This window comes from Lichenostomus cassidix, unplaced genomic scaffold (assembly GCF_008360975.1).
Source record: "Lichenostomus cassidix isolate B80296 unplaced genomic scaffold, HeHo_3.0 HiC_scaffold_36, whole genome shotgun sequence".
NCBI classification, from domain to species: Eukaryota; Metazoa; Chordata; class Aves; order Passeriformes; family Meliphagidae; genus Lichenostomus; species Lichenostomus cassidix.
In genome coordinates this window covers 17,456-41,478 of record NW_028147270.1, presented here as the reverse complement: position 1 = coordinate 41,478, position 24,023 = coordinate 17,456, and the positions used below count along the sequence as shown (strand labels likewise).

Here is a 24,023-nt window from a genome sequence, read left to right as displayed (position 1 = left end):
CACCCAGTGTATGAACTTTAATGACCCAATCGCCACTAATTAAGCTAATTAGTGAACTCTGGATGACCAAAACCAACCAAAGAACCCCAAAAAACCCCAATTAACCCTTTCATCGCCAACCCCAAACCCCACAAAAACCCAAAAACCACTTGACTAACGACCCGAATTCTTCAATTAACGAGCTTTAATGGGTCAATTAGCGCTAATTAAGCTGATTAATGAACTCTGGATGCCCAAAACCAACCAAAGAAACCCCAAAAAACCCCAATTAACCCTTTCATCGCCGACCCAAAACCCAAAAACCACTTAACAAACAACCAGAAAATCCTCAATTAACGAGCTTTAATGGGTTAATCAGCGCTAATCAGCGCTAATTACCGGGGTTCTTGTGGACGCTGCGCTGCACGAAGCGGAGCTGCAGCCCCTCGTGCACCACGGTGCAGACGAAGGTCGCGCCTCCCTCCCACTCCTCCCGCGGCACCTCCAGGCGGCTGTAGAGGAAGTAGGAGACGTCCGGCCCCTTCTCGCGCCGCGGCGGCGACGTCACCACGCCGGAGTCGGGCGAGTCCTGGCGCTTCTGGGGGTTCTCCTGGTTCTTCTGCCACTGGACGTCGATGGTGTCCGGGTAGAAGCCGCGGGCGAGGCAGGTGAGGCTGAGGGTGGGGCGGGAGGTGGAGAGTTCTTCGGGGGGAGGGGGGAGGAGGAAGACGGAGGGGGCGAGGGCTTTTCCTGCGAAAAAACGAAATTTTGGTAAAAAATGTGGATTTTGGGGAAAAAACCCAATGAAAAATGGAGGAAGAACGGGGAAGAAAGGGTTAAAAATGGGGAAAAAAAAGGGTTAAAAATGGCAGAAAAGTGGGGAAAAAATGGTGGAAAAATGGGGGAAAATTGGGGAAAATTTTGGGGAAATTTGGGGAGAAAGTTTGGGGTTTTTAGGGGAAAAATGGGGAAGAAAGGGTTAAAAATGGAGGAGAAAGGGTTAAAAATGGCGGAGAAAGGGTTAAAAACATGGTGAAAAAAGGGTTAAAAATCTGGGAAAAAATGGGTGAAAAAGGGAAAAAAAAGGGAGAAAAAATTGCAAAAAAATGGGGAAAAATGGAGAAAAAAATGGGGAAAAAATGGGGAAAAAAATTGCAAAAAAATGAGGAAAAAATGGAGGAAAAAATGAGGAAAAATTGGGGCAAAACGGGTGGATTTTGGGGCTGGCGAATGGAGTTCCAAAAGTGGGTGAATTTAGGGCGAAAAAGGGGAAAATGGGGATTTGGGGAGGAGGCAGGTGAGGCTGAGGGTGGGGCGGGAGGTGGAGAGTTCTTCGGGGGGAGGGGGGAGGAGGAAGACGGAGGGGGCGAGGGCTTTTCCTGCGGGAAAAACGAGATTTTGGGTTTTTGGGAGAAATTTTGGGGGAAAATGGAGAAAAAAGGGGGAGAAAAGGTGGAAAAAAGGGGAAGAAAGGGTTAAAAACGGGGAAGAAAGGGTTAAAAATGGAGGATTTGGAGGGAATAGATGGTGGGAAAATTGGGGATTTTGGGGAGAAAATTGGGGGAAAAATTGGGGTTTTTGGGAGAAATTTTGGGGATTTGGGGAGAAAATTTGGGGAAAAAAGGTGAAAAAATGGGGAAGAAAGGGTTAAAAATGGGGAAGAAAGGGTTAAAAATGGCAGAAAAATGGGGAAAAATGGTGGAAAAATGGGGGAAAATTGGGGAAAAATTTGGGGAAATTTGGGGTTTTGGGGAGAAATTTTGGGGGAAAAAGGTGAAAAAAGGGGGAAGAAAGGGTTAAAAACATGGCAGAAAAATGGAAGATTTGGGCAAAAAATGGGGGAAAATTTGGGCTAAATTTGAGGTAGAAAATTTGGGTTTTTGGAGGAAAAATTGGGGGAAAAAGGTGAAAAAATGGGGAGAAAAGGTGAAAAACGGGGAAAAAGGGTTAAAAACGGGGAAGAAAGGGTTAAAAATGGCAGAAAAATGGGGAAGAAAGGGTTAAAAATGGGGAAGAAAGGGTTAAAAACATGGTGGAAAAATTGGTGAAAAATGGGAAAATTTGGGGAGAAATTTTGGGGATTTTAGGGAGAAAATTTGGGGTTTTGGGGAGATTTTTCAGATCCCACTTCCTGCCGCCATCTTGGTTTCTTTCCAACCCAACTTCCTGTCGCCATCTTGGGGATTTTTAAAATCCGACTTCCGGCGGCCATCTTGATTTCTAATTTCAACTTCCTGCCGCCATCTTGAATCTTTAAATTTCGACTTCCGGCAGCCATCTTGGATTTTTCAAACCCAACTTCCTGCCGCCATCTTGATTTCAAATTTCAACTCCCGGCGGCCATCTTGGATTTCTAAAATCCAACTTCCGGCGGCCATCTTGGATTCAAATTTCCACTCCCGGCGGCCATCTTGGATTTTTCCATCCGCCTTCCCAGCCCCATTTTTCTGTCAATATTTCGACTAATTTCTCCCCGATTTTTTCGGGAATTTCACCAAAAACCCCCAAATTTCCCCCCCAAAATCATCTCCTCAAAACCCAACTTCCGGCCGCCATCTTGAATTTTTAACACCCAACTTTCCACCATATTTTCCTCAATTTTTCACCCATTTTCTCCCCGATTTTTTCCCAAATTTCACCAAAAACTCCCAAATTTCACCCCAAAATAATTTCCTCCAATTTCAACTTCCTGCCGCCATCTTGAATTTTTCAGATCCAACTTCCGGCGGCCATCTTGGATTTCTAAATCCCAGCTTCCTGTCGCCATCTTGATTTCAAATTTCAACTTCCCACCACCATATTTTCCTTAATTTTTCACCCATTTTTTTGGCGATTTTTTCCCGGAATTTCACCCAAAACCCCCCAAATTTCCCCCCCGGAAACCTCCTCCCCGCCTCACCTTTGCTCTTGCTGACCGTCCTCTCCAGCGGCGCCACCAGCTCGGCGTGGTGCACCTTGCAGGTGAAGACCTCGCCGCTCTCCCACTCCCGGGTGGTCAGCGGCAGCTCGCTGACCGCCGTGAAGGTGCCGTTGTATTGGCTGGTGAGGCGCAGCGGGCGTGGCCGGAGGTTGGCCCCGCCCCCCGCCGACCAGCTGACCGCCAGGCCCTCGTCGCTGGGCAGGCTGGAGACTAAACAGAGGAGCTGAGGATTCTGGGAGATGTAGAGGTCGGAGGGGGAGGGAGGCAGGACGTGGATGGAGATGAGGCTGGAGGAGCCGGCTGGGGAGAAAATGGGGAGAAAAGCGGTGAATTTGGGAAAAAATGAGGAGAAACGGTGAAAAAATGGGGAAAATAGGCGAAAAAATGGGGAAAAAATGGGGAAAAATGGGGAAAATAGGAGGAAAATGGAGGAAAAATGGGAAAAAAATGGGGAAAAAATGGGGGAAATATGGAGTAAAATGGAGGAGAAAATGGAGGAAAAATGGAGGAAAAATTGGAGAAAAAATGGAGAAAAAATGGAGGAAAAATTGGAGAAAAAATGGGGAAAAAATGGGGAAAATAGGAGGAAAAATGGAGGAGAAAATGGAGAAAAAATGGAGCAAAAAATGATGAAAAAATGGCAAAAATTGGTGAAAAAATGACAAAAAAATGACGAAAAAGGACGAAAAAATGATGAGAAAATGACAAAAAACAGTGAAAAAATGGGGAAAATAGGGGAAAAATGGGGAAAAAATGATGAAAAATGGTGAAAAAATGGGGAAAAATGGGAAAAATATGGAGGAAAAATGGGGAAAAAAACAATGAAAAAATGACAAAAATTGGTGAAAAAAATGGTGGGAAAATGGCGAAAAAATGACCAAAAAAATGAGGAAAAATGATGAAAAAATGGTGAAAAATGATGAAAAAATGACGAAAAAAGGTGAAAAAATGGGGAAAATAGGAAGAAAATTGGGGGGAAAATGGAGAAAAATTTGAGGAAAAAATGGAGCAAAAAATGACTAAAAATGGAAGAAAAATGGAAGAAAAATGGGGAAAAATTATGAAAAAATGATGAAAAAAGATGAAAAATTGAGGAAAATAGGAGAAGAAATGGAGGAAAAATGGAGAAAATTGTAGAGAGTTGAAAAAATGGGGAAAAAGGGGAAAAATGTGAAAACCAAGAAAATTGGTGAAAAAATTGGGAAAAATTGGAGGAAAATGTGGGAAAATGGAGGAAAATGGGGGAAAGTGGAGAAAAATGGAGAAAAATTGGAAAATTGAGGAAAAAGAGGGGGGAAAAAAATCGAAAAAAACTCCTTAAAATAAAAAAAAAATGGGGAAAGAATCGGAAAAAATCAGAAAAAATCAGAAAAAAATCGAGAAAATCGAAAAATATTCAGAAAAAAATCAGTAAAAATTTTTTTTAAAATGGAAAAAAAGCGAAAAAAATCCGAAAAAAATGGGAAAAAATATGAAAAAAAATATCCCAAAAAGTTTTAAAAGTAAAAAAAAAAAAATCAGGAAAAATCGAAAAAATCAGAAAAAATCAGAAAATCCCAAATTTTTTTTAAAATAATTTAAAAAAAATCCAAAAAAAATCTGAAAAAAAAAAAAAAAATCCCAAAAAATGTCAGAGAAATATCCGAAAAAACCGAAAAAAATCGAAAAAAAATCCAAAAAAATCCCCCAAAAATCGAAAAAAATCAGAAAAAAATCAGAAAAAATTCAAAAATTCAGAAAAATCCCCAAAAATCCCAAAAAATTCCAAAAGGTCCCCACCCCTCCCCACCCCCTCCCCTCCCCCACCCACCTGCGCAGCGCCCCACCGGCGCCTCCAGCTCGGCTCCGCTCTCGCTGTGCGTCACTCTGCAGCCGAACTCCTCCATCCGCCACTCGGCGCTCGACACGTTCAGCCTGGACTCCAGCCGGAACGTTCCGGAAACCTCATCCGGAAGTGACGCGGAGGTGTGGGCGTGGCCGGTGATGACGTCGCCGTTGCGCAGCCACTGGACGGCGGCGGTGGGCGGGGCGAAGCCGGAAGCCAGGCAGAGCAGCTCGGTGACGTCACCGGAGCAGGAGTGGAAGACCGAGAGGGTTGGGGGGCGGGGCGAGGAGGAGGAGCCGGCTGGGGGGAGGGGTGACGTCATGGTGAGGTCATGAAAAGGGGCGTGGCTTTAAAAATCCTGATTTTTTGACCCCAAATTGGCTTTTTTTGGGGGTTTTTTCCCAATTTTTTGGTGGTTTTTTGGATGAAATTTGACTTTTTTTGCCCCAAATTCATATTTTTTAAGCAAATTTTCCCATTTTTAACCCAAAATCGATGTTTGTCCAAAAATTCCCATTTTTTAACCCAAAATTCCCATTTTTTACCCAAAAATTCCAATTTCTTCACCCAAAATTCCCATTTTTTAACCCAAAATTCCCATTTTTTAACCAAATTCACGCCTTTTAACCAAAAATTCCCATTTTTTACCCAAAAATTCACATTTCTTAACCCAAAATTCACTTTTTTCCCCCGAGTTTTTCCCCAATTTTTTGGTGGTTTTTTGGACGAAATTCACTTTTTTTCCCCCCAAAAAATTCCCATTTTTTTCCCCCAAAATTCCAATTTCTTTACCCAAAATCCTCATTTTTTTAAATCCAAAATTCTCATTTTTCCCCCAATTTTTCCCCAATTTTTTTTCAATTTTTCCCCATTTTTTTCTCAATTTTTTCCCAAATTTTCCCCATTTTTTTCCCCAAATTCCCCCCTCTGGTGGGCGTGGCCAACACCTACCTGACGTCACCAGCCGGTGGGTGGAGCCCCGAGGTGGGCGGAGCTCCCCTATGACGTCATCGCCCTGAGTCGCTTTCGGGGCTAAAAACCCCAAAATTTGCCTTTTTTGGGCTCCAAAAACCCTCAAAATTCGGGATTTTTGGCCCAAAAAACCTCAAATTTTGGGGTTTTTTTGGGGTTTTTTTGGGGTGGGAAACCCCAAATTTTGGGGGCGTGGCCTACCTGGGGTGCTGGGGGGGCGTGGCCTCGCGGGGGTGGTGGGGGCGGAGCTTGGGGAGGTTCTGGAAAGTTCTATTTGGATTTTTTTCCCCGAAAAAAATTAAATTTTTTGGGGTGAAAAAAATGAGAATTTTTCGGCTGAAATTCCTGATTTTTTTCCCCCCGAAAAATTGGATTTTTTCCCCAAAATTCGATTTTTTTCCAAAAATTTTCATTTTTTGTCCCAAAATTTTAATTTTTAGCCCCCAAAATTCCATTTTTTACCCCAAAAATCCTAATTTTTCCCCAAAAATTCACATTTTTTCCCTCAAAATAGTAAATTTTTTCCCCAAAAAAATCCCATTTTTTTTGCCCTGAAAAAAATCTCATTTTTTTCCCCAAAAATCCTTTTTCTTTCCCCAAAAAATCTTCAAATTTTTTCCCAAAAAATCCTATCTTTTACCCCCAAAATTTCAATTTTTTTTCCCCCCAAAAAATCCCAAATTTTCGCCCCAAAAATTCTACTTTTTTTCCTCAAAAAATCCTATTTTTCACCCCCAAAAATTCAAATCTTTTTCCTCAAAAAAGATCTCATTTTTTCCTCAAAAAACTTTCACCCCAAAATCCCCAAATTTTGTCATTTTGACCCCAAAATTCACCTTTTTCAATCCAAAATTCGCATTTTTCATCCCAAAATCTCAAAATTTGGGATTTTTTGACCCCAAAATTAACATTTTTTCCCCAAAAAATTCACTTTTTTCCCCCAAAATTCAGATTTTTTTCCCCAAAATTCCCTTTTTTTGACCTAAAAATTCGTATTTTTCCCCCGAAATCTGAAAATTTGGGTTTGCAGAACCCAAAATTCATATTTTTCCTCCCAAAACCCCAAAAATTTCACTTTTTTATCCCAAAAATTCACATTTTTTGATCCCAAACATCCCAAAATTCGCATTTTTCCTCCCAAAATCCCAAATTTTGCCATTTTTCAGCCAAAAATTCGCATTTTTCATCTCAAAAACTCCCAAAAATCACATTTTTCCTCCCAAAACCCCAAAAATGTCACTTTTTCGACCCAAAAATTCACATTTTTCACCCAAAATTTCACTTTTTTTGTCCCAAAAAGTCACATTTCTCACCCCAAAAACTCAAAAAATTCACTTTTTTCACCCCAAAATTCCCATTTTTCACCCCAAAAACTTCACTTTTTTTCCCCAAAATTCACTTTTTTCACCCAAAAATTCACATTTTTCACCCCAAAATCCCCAAAAATTCACATTTTTCTCCAAAATTTCACTTTTTTGACCCAAAAATTCACATTTTTCACCCCAAAATCTGAAAATTTGGGTTATTAGGACCCAAAATTCATATTTTTCCTCCCAAAACCCCAAAAATTTCACTTTTTTGACCCAAAAATTCACATTTTTCCCCCCAAATTCCCCTCATTCCCAAGCCCCGCCCCTTTCCTCGCCCCGCCCCCTCACCTTTCACCTCCAAGCTCTTCGTCACCCCGGAAGCGCCGTGCGTGACGTCACACCGGAAGCTCCCCCTCTCTTCCGCCGGAACCAGAATCCGACTTCCGGAAGCGTACTTCCCCCCGCCGAGCCGCACTTCCGGGAGGCGCGCGTCACTTCCGGCGGAAGGGGCGGGGCCGGACCACGTGATTGACAGGCCGGGGGGGAGGTAGCCCAGGGCGAGGCAGCCGATTGGCCGCGAGGAGGAGGTGGGCGTGGCCTGAGCGCAGCTGGCCAATGGGAAGAGGGAGGGCGGGGCTTGGGAGGCTGGGGGAGGAGTCACGTGATGGGGAGAGAAAATGGGGAAATTAATGAATTGATTAATTAATTAATGGATTGATGAATAATTGGATGAATTAATTAATGAATAAATTAATGAATTGATTAATGAATTAATGAATGGATTGATGAATTAATTAATGGATGGATGAAGTAATAAATAAATTAATGAATTAATGAATGAATTGATTAATTAATGAATAAATTAATGAATAAATTAATTAATAAATTAATTAATAAATTAGTTAATAAATTATTGACAAAATTAATAAATTGATGAATAAATTCATGAATGAATTAAGAAATGAATTAATTCATGGAGAAATTGATGAATTAATTGATGAAGAAATTAATCAATTAATGAATAAATTAGTTCATAAATTAATGAATGAATTGATGAATAAATTCGTGAATAAATTAATGAAAAATTATTTAATAAATTAATGAATAAATTAATTAATAAATTAATGACTTAATGAGTAAATTAATAAATCGATGAAGAAATTAATTAATGAATTAATTAATCAATTAATGAATAAATTCGTGAATAAATTAATGAAGAAATTGATGAAGAAATTCATGAATAAAAATATAAATTAGCGAATAAATAAATAAATTAATCAATAAATTAGAAAAATTCTTTTTTTCAAAATCAAAGAAATTAAATTAATTTTAAAAAATTAAAATTAACCCAAAAACCTCCAAAGAAAACCCCAAAAAAAGCCACATTTTTGAACCTGAAAAAATCACATTTTGAAACCCCAAAAATCCCATTTTTAACCCCTAAAAACCACATGACAAACTCCATTAAAAAAACCCAAAAAACCACATTAAAATCCCCAAAATCCCATTTTTTAACCCAAAACACTCCAAAATCCTCAAAACGCATTAAAAACCCCAAAATCACATTAAAAACCCCAAAATCCCATTTTTAAACCCCAAAAAACCTCAAAAACCACATTAAAAACCTCAAAAATCCATTTTTAAACCCAAAAATCCCAAAAACCCACAATAAAACAAAAAAAAAAATCCATTTTTTACACCCAAAAACCATTTAAAACTCCATAAAAACCACATTAAAAACCCCAAAAATCACATTTTTAAACCCAAAAACCCCCAAAAACTCACCTTAAGAAAACCTCAAAATCCATTTTTTAACCCAAAAAACCAACTTTTAAAAATCAAAAAAATCCCAAAAAAACATTAAAAACCCCAAAAAACATTTTTAAACCCAAAAATTCCATTTTTAACCCAAAATCACATTAAAAACCAAAAATCAATTTTTAAACCCAAAAATCACATTTTTAAGCCAAAAAACTCAAAAAAATCACATTAAAAACCAAAAAAACTACATTAAAAAACCCCAAAAATCCAATTTTCAAACCCAAAAATCCAATTTTTAAACCCAAAAAATCCAATTTTTAAACCCCAAAAAACCACATTAAAAACTCCATAAAAAATCCACAAAAACACCCAAAAAACCCCAAAAATTCACTTTAAAAAACCCAAAAAATCTCATTTTTTAACCCAAATAAACCCCAAAAACTCACCTTAAAAAAACCCAAAAAATCCATTTTTTAAACCCAAAAAAACCCCAAAAAACCCAAAAATTTTTTGGTTTTTTTAATCGATTTGAGATAAAATTTTTGGGGTAATTTTTGGATTTTTTGGGAATTTTTTAGAGATTTAGATTCGAATTTTTGGGGTAATTTTTGGATTTTTTGGGGTTTTTTTAGTGATTTAAGATCAATTTCTGGGATAATTTTTGGGATTTTTCAGTGATTTAAATTCCAAATTTGGGGTAAGTTTTTGATTTTTTGGCTTTTTTTGCGATTTAAGTTCAATTTTTGGGTTAATTTTTCGATTTTTTGGGGTTTTTTTTAGTTATTTAAATTCCGATTTTTGGGGTAATTTTTGGGATTTTTTTGGGATTTTTTTTAGTGATTTAAACTCGAATTTTTGGGGTAATTTTTGGGATTTTTTGGGATTATTTTAGTGATTTTAATTCCAATTTTTGGGGTAATTTTTCGATTTTTTTTGATTTTTAAAAACGATTTAAGTTCAATTTTTGGGGTGAATTTGGGGGATTTTGGGATTTTTGGGTTTTTTAGCGATTTCGACTCGAATTTTTTTATTTTTTGGGGTTTTTTTATGATTTAAACTCGAATTTTTGGGGTAAATTTTCGATTTTTTTGGGGTTTTTTTGGGTTTTTAATTGATTTAAGATCAATTTTTGGGGTAAATTTGGGGATTTTTAGGATTTTTTGTGATTTCGACTCGAATTTTTGGGGTAATTTTTGGATTTTTTTGGATTTTTTTAAAGTGATTTAAGTTCAATTTTTGGGGTGAATTTTTGGGGTAATTTTTGCATTTTTTGGGTTTTTTTAAAAAGCGATTTGAGCTCAGATTTTGCCCCACAGATCCTCATTCTGCCCCACAGATCCCAAATTCTGCCCCATAGATTTCCATTTCTGCCCCATAGATCCCAAATCCTGCCCCATAGATCCTCCTGTGCCCTATAGGAACCCTTCTGCCCCATAGATCCCTTCTGGCCCCATAGCGACCCCATAAACCCTCTGCCCCATAGATTTTCCTGCCCTATAGGGACTGATTAGGGACCCTCTGTGCCCCACAGATCCCAATTCCTGCCCCACTGATCCCACCCTGCCCTATAGGAACAGCTGGGGACATTCCTGCCCCATAGCGACCCCATAGATCCTCCTGCCCTATAGGGACCTTCCTGCCCCACAGCTCGCCCTGCTCTATAGAGACCCTACAGTACAGCTGGGGGATCCCTGCCCCATAGCGACCCTCCTGCCCCATAGATCCCACCCTGCCCTATAGGAACAGCTGGGGAACCTCCTGCCCCATAGATCCGGATTCTGCCCCATAGATCCCAAATCCTGCCCCACAGCTCTCCCTGCTCTATAGGGACCCTACAGTACAGCTGGGGACCTTCCTGCCCCATAGCGACCTCCTGCCCCATAGATCCCCCTGTGCCCTATAGACCCTGATTCTGCCCCATAGATCCCTCTCTGCTCTATAGGAACAGCTGGGGATCCTCCTGCCCCATAGCGACCCCATAACCCTCCTGCCCCATAGATCCGCATTCTGCCCCACAGATCCCAATTCCTGCCCCATAGATCCGCATTCTGCCCCATAGATCCCAATTCCTGCCCTACAGCTCTCTCTGCTCTATAGGGACCCTACAGTACAGCTGAGGATCCTCCTGCCCCATAGATCCTCCTGCCCCATAGATCCCTTTCTGCTCTACAGGAACAGCTTGGGACCTCCTGCCCCATAGCGGCACTGCCCCATAGATCCTCCTGTGCCCCATAGCGACCCCATAACCGCCCTGCCCCACAGCTCGCCCTGCTCTATAGGGACCTTACAGTATAGCTGAGGGATCCCTGCCCCATAGATCCTCCTGCCCCATAGATCCTGCTGTGCCCCATAGCGACCTCCTGCCCCATAGCGGCACTGCCCTATAGCTCTCCCTGCCCCATAGATCTGGATTCTGCCCCATAGATCCTCCTGCTCTGTAGGAAAAGCTTAGGGACCTCCTGCCCCATAGCGACCCCATAACCCCCCTGTGCCCCACAGATCCTCCTGTGCCCCATAGATCTCCCTGTGCCCCATAGCCACCCCATAACCCTCCTGCCCCATAGATCCCACCCTGCCCTATAGGAACAGCTGGGGACCCTCCTGCCCCATAGCGACCCCAGAAACCCTCCTGCCCTATAGATCTTCCTGCCCCATAGCGACCCTGCTGCCCCACAGATCCGGATTCTGCCCCACAGCTCGCCCTGCTCTATAGAGACCCCACAGTACAGCTGAGCGATTCCTGCCCTATAGCAACCCTGCTGCCCTATAGGAACAGCTGGGGAGCCTCCTGCCCCATAGCGACCCCAGATACCCTCCTGCCCCATAGATCCTCCACCCCATAGATCCCAAATCCTGCCCCACAGCTCGCCCTGCTCTATAGGGACCCTCCTGCCCCATAGATCCTACCCTGCCCTATAGGAACAGCTGGGGAACCTCCTGCCCCATAGATCCGCCTGCCCCATAGATTCTCCACCCCATAGATCCCAAATTCTGCCCCACAGATCTCATTTCTGCCCTATAGATCCCAAATTCTGCCCCACAGATCCCAAATTCTGCCCCACAGATCCTCATTCTGCCCCATAGATTTCCTTTCCCCTCCCCCGCCCCACAACTTCCCCTTTTTCGGCCCAAAAAACCAAAAAAAAACCCCAAAAAATAGTCAAATTCGGGGATTTCCACCCGAAATTTCCGCCCGAAATTGTTGTTTTTTGGGGCAAATTTTGGGGTTTTTTTGAGGTTTTTTTGGGTTTAATTTGAAATTTTTCTCACAAATTGAGGATTTTTGGTGATTTTGGCCCAAAATTCGGATTTTTTGGGTGATTTTGGCCCAAATTTGTTCTCGAATTTTCCATTTTTGGTGATTTTGGCCAAAAATTTCCTCCGAAAATTGAGATTTTTGGATCATTTAGTCCCAAAATTTCCCGAATTTTTCCCCAAAAAATGAGTTGAAATCGCTAAAAAAAATTCCCAAAAAATCCAAAAATTATCCCAAAATTGAGGTTCAATTTTAAAAAAACCAAAAAATCCCAAAATCCTTCAAATTCACCCCAAAATTGAGGTGAAATCAGTAAAAAAATCCCAAAAAACCCCTAAAAATCACCCAAAATTCGAATATAAATCCCTAAAAAAACCCCAAAAAATGACCCAAAAAATAAGTTTAAATTTTAAAAAACCCAAAAATCTCAAAATCTCCCAAATTCACCCCAAAAATTGAACTTGAATCACTTAAAAAACCCAAAAAAACCCCAAAATTTGAGTAAATCGCAAGAAAAATCCTAAAAAATCGAAAAATTACCCCAAAAATTGAGTTTGAATCACTAAAAAAACCCCAAAATCTCCCAAATTCACCCCAAAAATTAACTCTAAATCCCCAAAAAAACCCAAAATCTCTGAAATTCACCCCAAAAATTTAGTTTAAAGCAGAAAAAACCCCAAAAAACCCCAAAACTTACCCAAAAATTTAAACTTAAATCACCAAAAAAAATCCTAAAAAATCCGAAAATTACCCCAAAAATTGAGTTTGAATCACTAAAAAAACCCCAAAAAATCCAAAAATCACCAAAAATTAACTCTAAATCACTAAAAACCCCAAAATCTCCCAAATTCACCCCAAAAATCGAATTTAAATCCCCAAAAAACCCCAAAATCTCCAAAACTCACCCCAAAAATTGATCTTAAATAACTTTAAAAAATCCTAAAAACTCGAAAAATTACCCCAAAAATTGAGTTTAAATCCCCAAAAAATCCTCAAAAAACCCCAAAATCCCCAAAATTCACCCCAAAAATTAACTCCAAATCTCCAAAAAACCCCAAAATCTCCGAAATTCACCCCAAAAATCGAGTTTAAAACCCAAAAAAATCCCCAAAATCTGCCGAATTCTCCCCAAATCTCACCTGCAGCCAAAAGCTGCCGATCCGGCTGTGGGCGTGGCCAGGGCGGTGACGTCATCGATGACGTCACTCGGTGGGCGTGGCTTCGGGAAAAACCTTCAATTTCCTGTTTTTGAGGTTTTTTTGGGGAAATTTTTTTGGGTTAATTTTGGGGATTTTTTAAAATGTTTTTTTAAAATCTTTTTTGGGGGGTTTTGGTATGATAATTAGGGGATTTGAATATGGTAATTAGGGGGTTAATTATGCTAATTAGGAGGAAATTTTCCCGCCTTTTTCCGGCCATTTTGGATTGGGATTTTTGGGGAAATTTTGGGGAATTTTGGGGATTTTTTAAATTTTTTTTTTTTAGGATTTTTCTTATGCTAATTAGGGGATTTGACTATGCTAATGAGGATGGATTTTTCCCGCCATTTTTCGGCCATCTTGGATGGAATTTTTCCGCCATCTTGGATTCGAATTTTTGGGGAAATTTTGAGGAATTTTTTTGAATTTTAATTTTTTTTTTTTTTTAGGATTTTTCTTATGCTAATTAGGCGATTTGAATATGCTAATGAGGAGGATTTTTCGGCCATCTTGGATCCATTTTTTCAGCCATTTTTCGGCCATTTTGGAACAATTTTTTTTCGGCCATCTTGGATTCCTTTTCCCGCCATTTTTCGGCCATCTTGGATCCGAATTTTCCGCCATCTTGGATTGAATTTTCCGCCATCTTGAATGTATTTTTTCAGCCATTTTTGGATTCATTTTTCGGCCATTTTGAATCAAATTTTTCAGCCATATTGGAACAATTTTTTCGGCCATCTTGGATTGATTTTACAGCCATTTTTTTGGCCATTTTTGAGTCCATTTTTCGGCCATCTTGGATTGAGTTTTCCGCCATCTTGGACCAAATTTTCAGCCATCTTGGGTCAAGTTTTCAGCCATTTTGAATCCATTTTTTCAGCCATCTTGGACCAAATTTTCAGCCATTTTGAATCCACTTGTCAGCCATCTTGAATCCATCATCAGCCCAAATATTTTAGGGTTTTTTGGGTTATTTCAGGTCAATTTCACTTGGGATTTTTTTCCCCAATTTTACATCCATTTTTCGGCCATCTTGAATCAAATTTTCCGCCATTTTGAATCCATTTGTCGGCCATCTTGAATCAATTTTTTCAGCCAGTTTTCGGCCATCTTGGATCCATTTTACCACCATTTTTTAGGTCATTTTTTGGTTCTTTTTTCAGCCATTTTGAATCCAATTTTTCCTCCATCTTGAATCCACTCGTCGGCCATCTTGAATCCATCCTCAGCCCAAATATTTTAGGGTTTTTTGGGTTATTTTAGGTCAATTTCACTTGGGATTTTTTCCCCAATTTTACATCCAATTTTCGGCCATCTTGAATCAAATTTTCCGCCATTTTGAATCCGCTCGTCGGCCATCTTGAATCCATCCTCGCTGTAGATTTTCGGGGGTTTTTTGGGTTTTTTTCGGGTTATTTCAGGTCAAATCCACTCAGGATTTCCCCCCGCGGGTGGGCGTGGCCTCACCATGCTAATTATGCAAATTTCCCTTCCCAGAGCCCGCCCGCTCTCCCGCCGTCTTCCCGCTGCTCTCCTGCTCCCCCTGTGCCTCCGAGGTCACCTTCGGCTGCTTCGCCTCCTCCTTCTTCCCCCTCCCTGCCCACGTGACCTGGCTGGGCGTGGCTCCGGGCGGCGACCCCTCCCTGACCTTCCCGGCCGTCCAATCGGCCGCCGGCGCCTTCGGCCTGAGCTCGCGGCTGACGGTGAGCGCGGCCGAGGCGGAGAGGGGGAACTTCCGGTGCGCGGTGGAGCACGGGGGGCGGAACTTCAGCCGTGACGTCACAGGTGAGGGCGGGGCTAAGGGCCGGGGGGGGGCGGGGTTTTGGTTTTACCGATTTTCCCAAATTTCCCGCCTTTCTCCCCGGATTTCCCTCCCGAAATTTCCGTCCCGATTCCCCCAAAATCCCCAAATTTCCTCTCTGTTTTCTCTCCGAATTGCCTCGTTTTTTTTCCCCTAAAATCTTCATTTTTCCCTATTTTTTTCCCCCCAAATTTTGGCTCCCCCCAGCCGTTTCCCAAATGTTTCCCAAAATTTCCATCCAAATTTCCCCAAAATTTCCTCGTTTTCCCTCCGTTTTCCCCAAAATTTCCCGGTTTTTTGGCTCTAAAATCCACATTTTTTCCACCAATTTTCCCCATTTTTTTTTCATCAGATTTTCCCGAATTTTCCCAAATTTCAGTCCGAAATTTTAGTCCCAAACGTTTCCCGGAATTTCCATCCAAATTCCCCAAAATTCCCCAAATTTTCCCATTTTCCCCCAAATTTCACCGATTTTCCAAAATTCCCCGAAATTCCCCGAATTCCACCAAAATTTCCCAATTTTTCCTCATTTCCAACTTCCCAAATTCCCCAAAATTTCCCCAAATTTCGCCCAAATCTCCCATTTTTCCCCCAATGTCACCAAAATTTCATTAAAATTCCCCAAATTTCCCCAAAATTTCCTAATTTTTTCCCCAAAATTTCACCAAAATTTCCAATTTTTTTCCCCCCAGATTTCCTCAAATTTCTCCATTTTTCCTCCATTTTTTGCTCTAAAATCCACTTTTTTTCTCCCAAATTCCCCCAAAATTCCCCAAAACTTCACCAAATTCCCAAAATTTCCCCAAAATTTCCCCAAAATTTCCCCAAATTACCCCAAATTTCCCCAAAATTTCCCCAAATTTCCAAATTTCCCCAAATTTTCCCAAAATTTCCCCAAAATTTCCCCAAAATTTCCCCAAATTACCCCAAATTTCCCCCAAATTTCCCCAAAATTTCCCCAAATTTCCAAATTTCCCCAAATTTTCCCAAAATTTTCCCAATTTTTTCCCCAAATTCCACCAAAATTTCCCAAATTTTCCCAGTTTTTCCAAATTTTCCCCAAATTTCTCCCAAATTCCCCCAATTTTTCCAATTTTTTCCCCAAATTTTCCCCAAAATTTCCCAAAAATCCCCCCAAAATCCCCAAAAATTCCCATTTTCCCCCCAAATTCCCCCAAAATTTCCCAATTCTCCCCTAAATTTCCCCATTTTTCCTTCATTTTTGTCTAAAATCCTCATTTTTCACCCAAATTTCCCCCAAAATCCCCAAAATTCCCCCAAATTTCCCCAAAATTCACCAATTTTCCCATTTTTCCCCCCAAATTCCAGACATCTGCCCCGACCCCCGCCCAGACTTCTCCATCTCCCTCTTCGCCGACGCCAACCAATCAGAGAAGCCGAACCCGCCGGAAGTCTCCCTGCTCTGCCAATTGCGCGGCAGGGGCGTGGCCAACGCCTCGGTCACGTGGTACGTCAATGACGTCATCACTGACCTGCAGCAGGAGGTGATTGGCTGCCAGGAGGGAGGTGGGCGTGGCCAGCTGAGCAGCAGGGTGAACGCCAGCAAGGCATTGTGGGAAGGCGGAGCCACCTTCGGCTGCAGGGCGGAGCATCCCCGGCTGGAGCAGCCAATGGAGGCCAAGATCAGCACCTACTGCTCAGGTGAGGCAATTTGGGAAAATTTTGGGACAATTTGGGATTTTTTGGGAAAATTTGGGATTTTTTCCGATTTTTTTTACAATTTTTTTCCTATTTTTTTCCCCTTTTTTCCGTTTTTTCCCCCATTTCTTTACAGTTTTTTGGGGTTTTTTGAGCATTTTTTCCACAATTTTTGGGGTTTTTTTCCGACTTTTTTTCAATTTTTTTCCCATTTTTTTTCCTCATTTTTTCCCCACTTTTTTAACATTTTTTGGGGGTTTTTTGCTATTTTTTGCCTATTTTCCCATTTTTTCTTGTTTGTTCCTCAATTTTTTCCCCATTTTCCCCAATTTTTCCCATTTTTTCCCTTTTTTTTCCATTTTTTTTACAATATTTTTTTTGTTTTTACCCTTTTTCCCTCATTTTTCCCCATTTTTTTCTGGTTTTTTTTCCCATTTTTTTCCATTCTTTTCTGATTTTTTTCTCGGTTTTTTTCCCCATTTGCCCCCCATTTTTTCTGTTTTGTTTTCCTCAACTCTGTTGCATTTTTTCCTCTTTTTTTCCCCACTTTTTCCCCCTTTTTTTTACTATTTTTTGGGATTTTTAAACTTTTTTTTCCCAGGTTTTTTGGTATTTTTTCCCTTTTTCCCCCCATTTTTTCCTATTTTTTTCACAATTTTTTTAGGGTTTTTTCCCCGATTTTTTCCTCAATTTTTTCCCCATTTTTCCATTTTTTCCCATTTTTTGTGGATTTTGGGCTGAAAATGTCAGAATTACATCGAATTTTGGTGTATTTTGGGGTAGAAACGACCAAAATTTTTGGGATTTTTTTGGGATTTTTCTAGGAAACGAAACTTTTAAATCCCAAAATTAACCAAAATCTCCATTTTTTTCCCCAATTTCAGGTTCGTCATTTCACATAGAATCATTTTTGGGTCACTTTAGGGTCATTTTTGGCCATTTTTGGGTCATTTTTTCACCGATTTTCTTCATTTTTTTTCCCAATTTCCCCAAATTTTCTCCTTTTTAACCAAAATTTTGTGTTTTTTCCCCAAATCCAGGTCCAGAACCATCACCATCCCTCGAACTCCTCCCCCCAACCCTCTCCTCCCTCTACCTCTCCGACTCTCCCAACCTCACCTGCGTCGCCGACAACCTGAAATCCTCCGAATCCCCCAAATTCTCCTGGCGCCGTTTTGGGGCGAAACCGCTGGAATTCGTCACCGGAAGCCCCGAAAAGCTCCAAAACGGCAGATTTCGGGTCAGAAGCTTCCTGAGGATCTGCGCCGAGGACTGGAACTCGGGGGAGACGTTCGAGTGCGCGGCGAGGCTGGAGGAGGGAGGGGAGGAGATGAGACGGAGCATCAGGAAGGACACAGGTGAGGTTTTGGGGTGATTTTGGGTGATTTTGGGGTTTTTGGAGATTTTTGGGATTTTTTTCTGATTTTTTTGGATTTTTTTCTGATTTTTTTGGGTGATTTTTTAGGGATTTTTAGTGATTTTTTGGGGATTTTTTGGAGATTTTTTTTCGATTTTTTTGGCATTTTCAGTTAATTTTGAGGGGTTTGGAAGTTTTGGGATTTGGGGGTTTTTGGGATTTTTTGGGTTTTTTGGGGATTTTTTCAGATTTTTTTGGGGATTTTTAGGGGATTTTTTGGGAATTTTTGGGAGACTTTTGGGCAGACTTTTGGGGATCTTTTGGGGATTTTTTTGGGGATTTTTAGGGATTTTGTGTGATTTCTTTGGGGATTTTTTGGGGATTTTTTTGGGATTTTTAAGGGATTTTTAGGGATTTTTAATGGAATTTTTTTGGGGATTTTTAGGAGATTTTTGGGGGATTTTTTGGGGGATTTTTAAAGGATTTTTTGTTGATTTTTTTGGGAATTTTTTGGGGGATTTTTTTTGGGATTTTTTGGGGATTTTTTGGGGTTTTGAGTGCTCGGCGAGGCTGGAGGAGGGAGGGGAGGAGATGAGGAGGAGCATCAGGAAGGACACAGGTGAGCAATTTTGGGATTTTTGGGGTTTTGGAAGATTTTGGGAATTTGTCTGATTTTTTGGGGATTTTTTTGTGATTTTTTGGCGATTTTTTTGTGATTTTTTAGGGATTTTTTTGGATTTTTTTTTTGATTTCTTAAAAATTTTGGGTGATTTTTCTGGTGTTTTCTGGGATTTGTAGGATTTTTGGGGAATTTTTGGGGTTTTTAGGAAATTTTGTAGGATTGTGTTGGATTTTTTCGGGGACTTTTTAGGGATTTTTTGGGGGGATTTTTGAGTGATTTTTTGGGGTTTTTTTGGGGATTTTTTTTGATTTTGTGTGATTTTTTTGGGTTTTGGGGGATTTTGGGGAGACTTTTGGGGATTTTTGGGTGATTTTTTGAGATTTTTTGGGGATTTTTTAGGGATTTTTAGGGATTTTTAGTGATTTTTTATGGAATTTTTTGGGGATTTTTAGGAGATTTTTGGGGGATTTTTGGGGGATTTTTAAGGATTTTTTGTTGATTTTTTTGGCTTTTTTTGGGATTTTTTGGGTGATTTTTTGGGATTTTTGGGGGATTTTTTCAGATTTTTTGGGGGGATTTTTTGAGGGATTTTTCTGGATTTTTTGTGTGATTTTGGGGATTTTTTTGGGGGATATTTTGGGGTTTCGAGTGCGCGGCGTGGCTGGAGGAGGGAGGGGAGGAGATGAGGAGGAGCATCAGGAAGGACACAGGTGAGGTTTTGGGGTGATTTTGGGGTGATTTTGGGGTTTTTGGGATTTTTTTGGGATTTTTTAGGGATTTTTTTGGGATTTTTTTTGGATTTTTGGGCGATTTTTTTTTATTTTTGGGGATTTTTTGGGGGATTTTGGGGATTTTTTGGGGTTTGGGAAGTTTTGGGATTTTTGGGATTTTATAGATTTTATAGATTTTATAGGATTTATATGATTTTACAGGATTTATAAGATTTTATAGGATTTTATATAATTTTATAGAATTTATAGGATTTTATACGATTTTATATGATTTTATAGGATTTTATAGAATTTATAGGATTTTATAGGATTTTTTTGGTCCAAACAATTCCAAACTGATTTATACTGGTTTATACTGGTTTTTACTGGTTTTTACTGGTTTTTACCATTTTTTACTGGTTTTTACCAATCCAAACCACTCCAAACTGGTTTCTACTGGTTTCTACTGGTTTCTACTGGTTTTTTGGTCCAAACCAGTTCCAAACTGGTCCATACTGGTTTATACCGGTTTGTACTGGTTTATACTGGTTTTTAGTGCTTTTTACCAATCCAAACCAATCCAAACCAGTCCAAACTGGTTTATACTGGTCCGTACTGGTTCATACTGGGAACCCAAACCAATCCAAACTGGTTTCTACTGGTTTTTACTGGTTTTTACTGGTTTTTACTGGTTTTTACTGGTTTTTACTGGTTTTTACTGGTTTTTTGGTCCAAACCAGTTCCAAACCAGTTCCAAACCATTCCAAACTGGTTTATACTGGTTTATACTGGGAACCCAAACCGGTCCAAAATGCTCCATACTGGTCTATACTGGTTTATACTGGTTTATACTGGTTTTTACCATTCCAAACTGGTTTTTTTTACTCCAAACCAATCCAAACCAGTTCCAAACTGGTCCAACCCATTCCAAACTGGTCCATACTGGTCCATACTGGTCCAAACTGGTCCAAACCGGTCCAAACCGGTCCCCACTGGTCTCCCGCAGCTCTGCCCGCCATCCCGCCCCGCGTCGCCGTCTTCCCGCCCCCGGCCGAGGAGCTGGGCCGGCAGGAGCTCCTGACGCTGACCTGCCTGGCGTCCGGCTTCTTCCCGGCCGACATCCTGATGGCGTGGACGGTGCAGGACGTCCCGGCGCCCGCCGCGGCCTTCTCCGTCCTGGGGCCCGAGAAGGACCCGGGCGCTTCCGGAACCTTCTCGGCCTACTCCAAGATGGCCGTCGAGGCGGAGAGGTGGAGGCGGGGCGACGTGTTCGCGTGCGTCGTGGGGCATGATGGGATCGGCGGCCATCTTGGGTCGTTTTCGTCCGGCGGCCATCTTGGGTCCGGCGGCCATCTTAGGTCCGGCGGCCATCTTGGCTCGGGGCTGAAGTTGGTGCAGAGGGCGCTGGACAGGTCGTCGGCGCGGCCGGCCAACGTCAACGTGTCCGTCGTGCTGGCCGACGCCGACCTCGTGTGCTACTGAGCGGGGAGGGGTTCCGGAAGTTTCCAGGATTTTTCCGGGATTTTCCGGGATTTTCTGCGATTTTTCCGGGATTTTCTGGAATTTTCCGGACTTTTCTGGGATTTTTCAGAATTTTCCAGGAATTTTCTGTGAATTTTCTGTGAATTTTCTGGAATTTTTCTGGAATTTTCTGGAATTTTCTGGAATTTTTCGGAATTTTCCGGAATTTTCTGGGAGTTTTCTGGAATTTTCCGGGAATTTTCTGGGATTTTCTGGAATTTTTCAGAGATTTTTTCGGAATTTTCTTGAATTTTCTAGGATTTTCTGGAATTTTCTGGAATTTTCTGGGATTTTCCGGAATTTTTTGGAATTTTTCGGAGATTTTTTTCGGAATTTTCTGGAACTTTCCAGGAATTTTCGGGGAGAAATAAATGTGTTTGAAGGAATTTTGGGGTTGTGTCATTTTTTGGGTGAAAAAACGGCGATTTTGGGGCTGAAAAAATGTGGATTTTGGGAGGAAAACGTGGATTTTGGGGCAAAAAAAGCGGATTTTGGGTCAAAAATTGTTGATTTTAGGCGCTGAAAATGTGGATTTTGGAGAAATTTATTGGCGGAAAGTGGATTTGGGAGAAAATCCTGAATTTTAGCAGAAAAAGCGAATTTTGGGTGAGAAAAGTGGACTTTAGTGGATTTTGGGCTGAATTTTTGGCGCCAAAATCCAGAATTTTGGGGCAAAAAATGCTGTTTTTGGCCATGATGGATTTGGCGGCCATCTTGGATCATCTGGCGGCCATCTTGGATCCGGCAGCCATCTTGGTTTTGGCGGCCATCTTGGATCATCCGCCATCTTGGATCCGGCGGCCATCTTGGATCCGGCGGCCATCTTAGATCGGGAAATTTCCGGGAAATTTTGGGAAATAAAAAAGGATTTGAAGGAAATTTTGGTGTTTTGTGGTTTTTTGGGGGTGAAAAAATGGTCATTTTTGGGGGAAAAAAGTGGCAGTTTTGGGGCTGAAAAGATGTGGATTTTTGGGGGAAAAATGCGGAATTTAAGGGGAAAATGGATCTTAGGGAGAAAAGTGGATTTAGAAGTAAAATTTGCGGATTTTGGGAGGAAAAAGTGAATTTGGGGTGAAAAATGTGGATTTTAGGGGGAAAAATGTGGATTTTTGGGAGGAAAAATGTCTTTTTAGGGAGAAAATGTGGATTTGGGGAGAAAAAAGTGGATTTTGGGTGAAATTGGTGGATTTTAGGAGGTGGAAATGTGGATTTCGGAGGCAAGAGTTGGAAAATGGGAAAAAATTGAGAAAAAAATGGGAAAAATGGGAAAAATGGGGAGAAATGGGGAAAAGGGGAACTAAAAGGGCAAAAATTGGCAAAACCATCAATTTTTCACCAAAACCACTCAGAAAAAAACCCCAAAAAATGTCCAAAAAAATTTTTTTTCACATTTTTAAAAAGTTTTTCCCTGTTTTTTCCCATTTTTCCCCATTTTCCCCTTTTTTCTCTTTTTTCCCCAATTTTTTTTCCCCATTTTTCATGATTTTTTTCTTTTTTTTTTTCACATTTTTTCCCTTTTTTTCTCATTTTTTTGGGCATTTTTCGCTCCAATTTTCCCATTTTCCTCCATTTTCACCAAAATTCCCATTTTTTCCCCATTTCCCCCATTTTTTCCCTTTTTTCCCATTTTCCCCATTTTTTTCCTCAATTTTCACTCAATCTTTTCCCATTTTTCCCCAAATTTCCCCCAAATTTTTCCCCCATTTTTCCACTTTTTTCCCCAATTTTCACTCAATTCTTTCCCAATTTTTAACCAAAAATCCCCAATTTTTCCCCATTTTCCCCCAAAATCCCCATTTTTTCCATTTTTTCCCCATTTTCACCAAAATCCCCGTTTTTCCCCCCAAAGCTCTCTCCAGCCGCGTCGAGGTCGTTTTGGGTTGGGACGACGAGAATCAGGAAAATCCCGAAATTTGGGTTTCTGGAACTTTCCTTGTGCTCTTCCTGCTCAGCCTTTGCTACTCCACCGGAGTCACGCTCTTCAAGGTCATTAGTATGCAAATTTATGCAAATTTTATGTAAATTTTATGTAAATTTATGCGATTTTTATGGGGTTTTGATGTTGGGTTTTTGGAGGTTGTCTGAGGTTTTGTTTTGGGGTTTTTGGGGTTTTTTTTGTTTGTTTTTGGGGTTTTTGGGTTTTTTGGGGATTTTGGGTTTTTTTGTTGATTTTTGGGGATTTTTTTTGGCGTTTTTTGGGTCTTTTTTTGTTGATTTTTTTTGGTTTGTTTTTGGGTTTTTTGGGAATTTTTTGGGGTTTTTTGTTGATTTTTTGGGATTTTTTTTGGATTTTTGGGGTTTTTTTGTTGATTTTTTTGTTGATTTTTTTGGGTTTTTTTGGAGTTTTTTGGGTTTTTTTCTTGATTTTTTTGTTTGTTTTTTGGGTTTTTGTTGATTTTTTGGGGTTTTTTTGGGGGTTTTTTGGGTTTTTTTCTTGATTTTTTTGTTTGTTTTTTGGAGTTTTTTGGGGTTTTTTGGGGTTTTTTGTTGATTTTTTTGGGTTTTTTTTGGGTTTTGAGATTTTTTTTGGATTTTTTTGGATTTTTGGGTCTTTTTTTTATTTTTTGGTTTGTTTTTTGGGTTTTTTGGGGTTTTTTCCGGGATTTTTTTGGGATTTTTTGGGGATTTTTTGTTTTTTAATTTTTGGTTTTTTGTCTTTTTCGTGATTTTTTTAAGGTTTTTTTTTATTTTTCATTTTTTGTTTTCTGTTTGTTTTTTGTGTTTTTTTGCAATTTTTTGCAATTTTTTTATTTCTTCAGTTTTTCCTTTTTTGGGATTTTTTTTTCCTTTTTTAAAATTTTTTTTTCTGTTTTATTTTCTTCGATTTTTATTTGTTAATTTGGATTTTTTAAAATTTTTTAATTTTTTTTCTTTGTTTCTTTAATTCAATTTTCTCTATTTCATTGAATTTAATTCTCATTATGCAAATTTATGCAAATTAACCTAATTTTTCCCTTTTTTTTAGGTCCTTTGAGCTCCTGGGAGGAGAAGAAATCATCGAGGAAAAAATTTTGGGGAAATTTTGGGGAATTTTGGGGAATTTAAATCAGAATTTAAAAAAAAAATTAAAAGTTTAAATTTAAAATTAAAAAAAAATTTAAATTTTAAAATTTTTTTAAATTTTAAAAATT

General features: G+C 40.0%; 1 protein-coding gene and 1 long non-coding RNA gene across 2 annotated transcripts in view; both read right to left on the bottom strand.

The window, feature by feature from the left end:
* Nucleotides 1-328: 328 nt before the first annotated feature.
* LOC146423672 (uncharacterized) overlaps nt 329-24,023 on the bottom strand; it is a 34,869-nt gene continuing 11,174 nt past the window's right edge. Inside the window, exons 5-14 of the mRNA XM_085044582.1 lie at nt 20,257-20,928; nt 17,802-17,991; nt 14,784-15,019; nt 13,163-13,265; nt 7,355-7,672; nt 5,898-5,966; nt 5,676-5,756; nt 4,710-5,024; nt 2,879-3,199; nt 329-729 (exon numbers count right to left, since the gene is read on the bottom strand). Of these exons, the coding sequence (XP_084900708.1) occupies nt 371-729; nt 2,879-3,199; nt 4,710-5,024; nt 5,676-5,756; nt 5,898-5,966; nt 7,355-7,672; nt 13,163-13,265; nt 14,784-15,019; nt 17,802-17,991; nt 20,257-20,928 (2,664 nt within the window). The 3' untranslated portion in view covers nt 329-370. The remainder of the gene's footprint in view (nt 730-2,878; nt 3,200-4,709; nt 5,025-5,675; nt 5,757-5,897; nt 5,967-7,354; nt 7,673-13,162; nt 13,266-14,783; nt 15,020-17,801; nt 17,992-20,256; nt 20,929-24,023) is intronic.
* Nucleotides 10,052-11,116, bottom strand: LOC146423674 (uncharacterized). The gene is made up of 3 exons (XR_014847359.1): nt 10,974-11,116; nt 10,400-10,836; nt 10,052-10,172 (listed from the first exon to the last, which is right to left on the bottom strand). It is a non-coding gene; the product is annotated as an uncharacterized LOC146423674 (long non-coding RNA).